This window comes from Ziziphus jujuba, chromosome 5 (assembly GCF_031755915.1).
Source record: "Ziziphus jujuba cultivar Dongzao chromosome 5, ASM3175591v1".
In the NCBI taxonomy this organism is placed as follows: domain Eukaryota; kingdom Viridiplantae; phylum Streptophyta; class Magnoliopsida; order Rosales; family Rhamnaceae; genus Ziziphus; species Ziziphus jujuba.
The window spans coordinates 11,265,117-11,273,679 of NC_083383.1; the positions used below are offsets into that span (position 1 = coordinate 11,265,117).

The 8,563-nt window shown below is 31.4% G+C and overlaps 1 protein-coding gene across 1 annotated transcript; it reads left to right on the top strand.

The window, feature by feature from the left end:
* The first annotated feature begins 442 nt into the window (after nucleotides 1-442).
* On the top strand, nucleotides 443-2,287 carry LOC107403486 (7-deoxyloganetin glucosyltransferase-like). Its single transcript, XM_016010371.4, has 2 exons — nucleotides 443-1,082; nucleotides 1,262-2,287. Exons 1-2 carry the CDS (start codon nucleotides 572-574, stop codon nucleotides 2,197-2,199), a joined length of 1,449 nt encoding a protein of 482 aa, XP_015865857.3. The 5' UTR covers nucleotides 443-571; the 3' UTR covers nucleotides 2,200-2,287.
* Nucleotides 2,288-8,563: the final 6,276 nt, after the last annotated feature.

The following is an 8,563-nucleotide window of genomic DNA, read 5'->3' on the forward strand; positions in this document are numbered from 1 at the left end:
CAACCAAAGCAGCTTGGTTGGTCATCCATCAAGTAGCTAGTGGTATCATGACCCGTGAAGTATGATTTTATGACTGTCTTTTGTTGCTATGTGTAGGATGATTTGTTTGTTTACTTTACTCTAGGGTTTTGATATTTGTAACATGCGGTGATAACTATTTTATATTTTTTATGATATAGGTTAATTGAAATATTTAATTTTATTATTTTTTAAAAATTTTAAAATATATTTTTTAATAATAATTATTTAAATTATTATTTAATAAGTAAATATTAACGGTGATGATTATTTATAATAATAATAAAAAATAATATTTTTTAAAATAGAAACATTATCCTCTGTTGAGTGACTTGTGCTGTGCCGGGCTAATTTACCACCCCCAAAAAAAAAAAGAAAAAAAAAAAAAAAAAAACCGCTTGTGCTGGCTATAAAAACCCAAAGAAATTCATATCTTTTGTCATAACAAGCACAGACCCATTCATCTTTCGGAATTCAACAAAAAATTAAAAAGTATAGACTCGTGAAAAATTAACCATTTCTTCTCTACTTTGTTATTGAGTGAAAGATTATAATGGGTTCCAAAACCTTCACAAAGAAGCCTCATGCAGTGTGCATACCATTCCCTGCTCAAGGCCACATAACCCCTATGTTCCAACTTGCTAAAGTCTTCCATTCCAAAGGCTTTCATATCACCTTTGTTAACACCGAGTTCAACCATGAACGCCTCCTTAAATCCCGAGGTCTCAATGCCCTCCACGGCCTCCCTTCTTTTAGGTTTCGAACCATCCCCGACGGCCTCCCCCTGATCGACGTCGAAGCCACTCAAGATATACCTTCCTTGTGTGATTCCACCAAGAGAAACTGCTTACCTCCCTTTAGGAACCTTATATCCGATCTCAATTCTTCACTGGACGTTCCTCCGGTATCTTGCATAGTTTCTGATGGTGCTATGAGCTTCACTCTTGAAGCCGCCGAAGAACTTGGTATTCCCCAAGTACTATTCTGGACACCAAGTGGTTGCGGATTCATGGCCTACGTTCATTACCATAAACTCATCGAAAAGGGTTTTACACCTCTTAAAGGTATATTTACAAAATTTATGTATGCTGTATGCACATATCCTTTTTATGTAAATTTTGGCATCGATTGTGACAACCCCTTTATTCTGCTGGGTTTATTACGGGTAATAGGACGCTGAAGTAGACGCCCAGCAAAATAAAGTAGAATTATTGATCGTAGTGGAATTTGTCTTATTTGGCAGATGAAAGTTATATCACAAATGAGTATTTGGATACGGTAATAGATTGGATACCAGGCATCAAAGAGATCAGATTGAGAGACATCCCCACATTTATTAGAACGACGGACATAAATGACACCATGGTAAATTTTGTGGTGGTTGAGATTGAAAGGGCCAAAAGAGCTTCTGCCATCGTTTTGAACACCTTCGATGCACTCGAACATGACGTTTTGTATGCACTTGCATCCATTTTTCCTCTTGTTTACTCCATTGGACCACTAAATCTTCTAGTTAATCAGATTACTGACGATAAGACGAAGTCGATTGGATCAAATCTTTGGAAAGAGGAAACAGAGTGCCTAAAATGGCTAGACAACAAGGAACCTAACTCTGTTGTCTACGTCAATTTCGGAAGTATCACTGTCATGACAGCCGAGCAATTGGTAGAGTTTGCTTGGGGACTTGCAAATAGCAACAAAACGTTTTTTTGGGTCATTAGGCCTGATCTTGTAACCGGTGAAACTGCGGTACTTCCTGAAGAGTTTACGAGGATGACCAAAGAGCGAGGTATGTTGGCGAGTTGGTGTCCGCAGGAGCAAGTTCTGAACCACCCGGCCATCGGAGGGTTCTTGACTCACAGTGGCTGGAACTCGACGCTGGAGAGCCTGTGTGCAGGAGTGCCGATGCTTTGCTGGCCGTTCTTCGCCGAGCAACAGACCAACTGTCGGTACTGTTGTAAAGATTGGGGGATTGGGATGGAGATTGAGAATGATGCAAAAAGACACCAAATAGAGAGTCTTGTCAGAGAGTTGATGGATGGTGACAAGGGTAGAGAAATGAAGACGAAAGCTCTGGAATGGAGAAAGTTGGCACTGGAGGCTTCTACTTCACCACATGGTTCTTCCGTACTTAATTTGGATGATATGGTTAATCGTGTTTGTTTGGCATCCAAATGTTAGAATTATTATTTCATATTATTTTTTAAGGAATAAGTTGTTTTACTATTAGTTCACCAAAAACAAGTTGCTAATAACGTCTTTGATAGAAGTATTTCTTTCTAATTTAATACGTGTTTTTTTATAAAAATATATTAAAAAAAAAAAAAAGTTCTTTTGAAAGAAGTGAGTGATTATATATATATATACATGATAAGTGCGTGTGTCATGTGATTGATTTATCGGAAACGAGAACGTTTCCAATCGTGTCGTCAGACTGGAACATATTTCCTACAAGACCGAGATCTTCCATGCCATTACTCTTCTCCTCAACCTTGTTCCACCAATAAAAAGTAGATATACCATTTTAAAATTCCAACTCTTCTATCTGTTACCTCTCCATTCACTGCCGTTCCCTCCCCGTTTCTAAACAGCTCAATTATTGTCCCGACTCCCAACAAGATTAAATCTTTTCAATATTTCTAGGCCCTACCGCAATAAATGCGAAAGATTTTGTTTATTTAATTATTTACTTTTGTTTTTGTTTTTTTCCCCTTTATCTAAGGAAAAAAATCATTTGGGTTTTAAAATATCTAAACTGCGTTTGATATATAAAATAATCATCCGTTTAAAAAAGAGGAATAGCATAGGAATAGAAAATGTTTTTTTTTCTATTTATATATTTAAAAAATATATTAATTTAAAATTAAATTTAATCTTTATTAGTATTTTTTAAAATATTTAAATTTGATAAAATTAATTAATAGTCTACTTTTATATTTATTTATATATTTTTAGTTTATAATAATCAATATAAATTTAATTATGATAAATATATTTTAAATTTTATTCAAATTAAAATATAAGATTAAAAATTTTGAAGTTTTAAAAATAAATTATTATTTTTTTAAAAATCTATAAAATAGATGTTCTATTCTTATACATATTACTTAAACATATTTTTATTTCTGTATAATTTTTAATATATATTTAATATGTGATAACAATTAAATGATATAATTTTAAAATAATTGATATGATTTAATGTTTTTATTATTTTTATCATAATGTAAAAATAAATTATTTAAAATCCATTTGATTTTATCCAGTTTTCTCATTGTACTCCTAAGCTTGTTGCAGTTCACCTGGACGACAGTTGAGCTGTTTAGAAACGGTGAGGGAACGACAGTGAGTGAGCGAGGTAACACATAAAAGACGTAGAATTTTCTAAAATGGCCTGTCCATTTTCTGTTGATGGGGTAAGGTTGGAACATGAGAAATGATATTGACGAATCCTGATCCTTTCGTGCACGTCATACACTTATCATTTTTCAATGATAGGCTATTCAAATGCATTTGGTGGCCACGAAATCTTCCAAATGATGTTGAAAATCAACCCAAATAAGGAAAATAGCGGATAAGCATAATAAATTAAAGTTTTTTTTTTTTTTTTTTTTTTTTAGTTAGTTAAAGTTTGAACTTGCAATTAAAGAAAGACCGAAAATATATATATATATATATACACATGAATGGCCAAAAAGAAGAAGACTCTTGAATCAACATGAGATTCGGTAGGATTTGGCATTGGAAGGTCAATTTCAACGCCCAATTTGCACTTGGAGACTACTTCATTCATTAATTCTAATTTCCAAGCTGCTGGATCAAATTAAATCAACCGTTCACGTCGGTGTCTTTAGATCATCCACAGACTAAGTAGCTAACAAAAATTAATTAAAGATAAGATTAATAAAATAATTAGTCAAAGAGTAGCTAAAGTTAATTATTAATAGTAATTCGGTAGATATTACAAAATCCACCAAACTTATTTATATGGGTTAAAATATTATAGATTAACAAATTTATATAATTTAAATATGAAAACATAAATTTTTAAATTGATTAGTGAATTAAAAATATATATATCAGTTTAATGTTTTACATCATTTAGTAAGTAAATTTGATAAATATTTTGATACTCATTTGATTTTTTTATTTTCAAAATTTAAAAATATATTTCGAAATGCATTCAAAAATATTTTATGGGAATGAAAATAAAAAAAAATTAAATTTGATAAATAAATGTGATACAGCTTTATATGGTAAACAAAATATTTGTTTTTAAAAATGTAATCACTGTCCATATTTATGTCTGACATTTGTTAAACATGGTAGTATCTATATAAAATAACAATCTAGATCCAAGTCCATAAAATAAATAATTTTCGTTTAAAATAATAAATTTATCTATATCTTTTATATAGTAGTTTTCAAAATTTTTCAAATTCATGCAAAAACACCTTAACATTTTCTGAATTTACTCATATTTTAAAAAATATTTTCAACTTTTTTTCAAATTCAATGTCCTTATGGTAGTTACCACATATTAGTGTTTGAGAAAAATATATATAAAAAAACAATTTTCCGTTTTGGATTGGCTTAAATTTTGTTAAAATGATAATTTAATTTAATATTAAAATAAAAATTAGAGTTTAAATTTTAAAAAAATTATTAAAGAATTTAAGTTCAAAACTTAATAATTCTGACCTAAGCAAATTCCTTGCTCAAAACTATTTACGCGTTCCAAAGTTCCACTGTTCCATTCATGTGTCTTTATAATTTATTGTACTGTTTTCAATTTATTTTTTTTTTTTTTATGTCATTGATGATAATTATGTTTGTCCCTTTTGTCTTGTCAAGCAATCAATTTAATTTTTCCCATGATAATATCTTGGTTGGAGGTTGGAATTTAATTTACAAAAAAATAGGAAAATAACAATTTTCATGGAAGGGAGGAAAAAAACAGAAACATATAACGCCTCTAAACTAGACTTTTAATAGACTTCACATTTGAATATGAATTAAATAGTTTTAAACTTTTAATATATTTTTTTAAATTCCGTTAAATTGAATACACTTCCAAGACTTTAGCTAAGAAATTAATTAATCTTTATGACCAAATTATATTTGGCCAAAAATATATTTGATAATATTATTAAACTAGATTTGGTAACAAAATTAGTTGGGAATATATGAACACTTTTAGATGAAAAAAAGACGCACTGAGGCAAAAAAATTTCGCTAGTCATTGCCCAAAAAGAAAGTACTACATCTGTAGGATATATTTGCTATAATAAAGAAAATATAAAGGTTCTAAGTAATAATATAAATGGAAAAAATAAATATTCAAAATATAAAAATATCGAAAATGATTGAATATCATAAAAAAATTTATAAAAAAATGGAAGTTTTCATTAAAACTTTAGAAATTTTAAGTGAGGGTTTAATTAACAGGTGACCTTGGAGCTAGCTCGTACTCTTGGTTAGATACAAGGGGAGTACAGAAAAAGACCAAGATTGACAATTACGCCCATTTGTTTGCTATAAAGCCTGTAAAATTGTTTTACTGTTTAAAAAATTGTTTCGATAATAATATCCTATTTAAGCGCCAAAAAGATAATAATAAAAAATAAAGAAACATAATTATAGGTGGATTATAGGGCACGAGTCCAAAATTTGGGCTTTGTATGGTTTTGAACCGGATTTATCCTATAGAACAAGAAGAACTGGACTGGGTGGGGTCGAGGCCGAATTTCAAATTGTAATCCCATAACCCGCACGAAGGGTCGAAGAATGAAACCGAGATTACATAGAAGTACTTTTTATTTTTATTTTTTTTTGGGTCTGAAAAATAAACTTCATTAACCATTAGAATAAAGGTAACAATGGAAAAAACTCAGCCGGGATAAGAGGATCCCAATTGCGAGGCAGCATATCCCTCAAAGCCGTCATTGCAATCCAATCTACGGCTTTATTACAACTTTTAGGGTTCATTTGGTGAGGTGTATTAGAATTTTGTATAATATTATCGTATCCAATATAATATTTGGAAATACAGATGGATTGGATTATCTAATATCCTTCTTCACTTTTAATACATCCTGCAGTATATTAACCAATACCCTTCTTTCTCTTCAGTCCCACCACAGCCACAACCCTCAAACCCCCCCACTATTTGCATAATCAGCGCCGGCATCGGTGGCTCCTCTGTACTTACTCTAGCAATCCCACTCCCAATTTGAACATCTGAATCTTTGAGCGAAATGGCTTTGTCGGCAGTGTCATGGCCACCATCAACATTACCGGCAATACCTTCAAGGCCGGGGCCTCTATCCTCCACCCAAAAAATTTGCACGCCTTGAGCTACACCAAGCTCCTTAATCTCATGGTCCATCATCCCTCTTCTTCTTCTTCTTCAATTGAAATCTGAAACAGCAAGAAGTTCCTGTTCAAGACCTTAACCTTCCACTGCAAACTTCCATTCATTTAAAAATGATAACTACCAAAGCCAAAGCCATTTACTTTACCTTTTCCTTGAATTTCTTGATTCTTCATTAAGCATAAGAATGTTGAATAAAAAAACTGATTTAAGAATTTTGGAAAAAAACTGATTTAAGAATTTTGGGTGAATAAAATTTGGATTAACAAGGTTGGGGTTTTTGAGAAGAGACGGTTTTTTGTTTTTTTCTTCTTTCAAGCATGGTGAATATTTTTATTTTAATAAAAATAAAAATATATAGTATAATACATTATAATACCAAACGCGATACAGTATTACATTATACAATTCATTCCAATCCAATCCATTCCAATCCAATCCATTCCAATCTAATCCAATTCAATACATTCCAACACAATACTGAAAACCAAACAAGCCCTTAGGAACTAAGGAAAAGCTACAACTTAAAAAAAATTTATCCTTTAGCCTTTCTAATATCCTTTGAGTAAAGCTTCAATCTTCCAGCAGCAAGAATCCTATGATGATGAATTGATTCCCTTGTAAAGATTCTCACAATCCGTTTCTACTATAATTCTATAGGAAAACCCAGATTTTGTTGCTGTCAATAATGCATGGTTAATAGCCTCCACTCTAAATCGAATGGCTCGACCCATAAGGGACCTGTCCTCTCCCAACCTCTAATGATGATCCCAGCAGCTCCCTCCATTCAATTGATCTAAAAATGCCCCATCACAGTTAATCTTTACAAAGCCATGCTGCGATCGAGACCATCTCTCACTGTCACTGCTATTCTCCTTCAAAGCATTCCCGATGTAATGGACCAAAAATCGCCTGCTGATCAGTACATTTGGAAAATTCTTTGTGAGCTTCAGTAGCAAGATGTATGGCCACATGAGGATCTGGGGCATATAGAAGTAAAATGTACGTACCTTTCATTTTAGAGTGGTGTAAAGAAATAAATGTACCCTTTGTAACAAATAATTCGTATAAACCATTTATATATATATTTGGTTTAGTATTGTTATCGTTATTAGCACTCTTTGTATTATCATATGGTTTTATTTATTTATTTACTTTTTGAAAGAGTAATTGTATTAAAAAGAATTAAACGTCCTTTAACACTAGGCTGCGACCTATACAAATTGATTTGGGTGTTTTACACTTTGCAAAGTTATGTGACATACTTTAAACATAATATTTTTTTAGTTGATATTAAAAAATTTGGCTATAATTGGATCAATGTAAACTAAATTAAAAAATTAAAGGTTGAATATGATAGATTATAAATTAAAAACCTAAATTACAATATTATGAAATTAAAAATACTAAAGTACAATTAATCCTTTAATTATTGGAAATAATAGTGCCGCTGCCTTCTTTCCCGTGATTAGTGGCTTCTTTCCTGGTCGTCGACTTAATCCAATCAAACTTATCTATAATTATAAAGAAAAACAAAAGCTTTCGGTATTATTTATTTATTTACTTTCATTGAATGGCCGTTTTGAGGCCCAAAGTTCGAAGCTAAGGATCTTTCAAACTCCACCATAGTATCCTTTCAATAACTGATAATCCCAAAGGAGCAGATGTCTAGGACATGATTCTGTACATCCTGTTTGCAAGAATGAAGCAGAATCTACAGACTAAGGCTGTTTGGTTTGGAAGGAGTTTGGAGCTACGTTTTCTGATGACATGCAATATAGTCAAATTTTACCATGGCTAAAAGATACCCTTCACGTGTTTATCAGTAACAAGAATGATGGTGATATGAAGTGATTTGGATTCTCTGATGGCTTTTTACAGTTCTTATTTATGCTTATTTGTTTATCAAATCGTTCATTTAAAAATCATCCAATTCAATAATCAAAAGATATGATACGTCGATTAATATTGTACTAATATTGTACATAACCTGTACATGCTCACTAAACTTATAAGCAAAACATATGCTCTTTTTTTTGCTCTTTTTCTTTTGCCTGAGTTCCTTGAGTCTTCCATGGAAAAAGACGTTTTAGAAAAATAAGATTGGAAGAAACAACAAGCAGTAATAGAGGAAAAGAAAAAATACATAAAGATTTGAAGCTTTCCATAGAA

What these genes read in the sequence shown, in the direction of transcription:
- LOC107403486 (XM_016010371.4), top strand. Translation starts at nt 572, where the DNA reads ATGGGTTCCAAAACCTTCACAAAGAAGCCTCATGCAGTGTGCATACCA. An exon ending in GGGTTTTACACCTCTTAAAG is followed by an intron (nt 1,083 to 1,261) that starts GTATATTTACAA and finishes CTTATTTGGCAG; the next exon opens with ATGAAAGTTATATCACAAAT.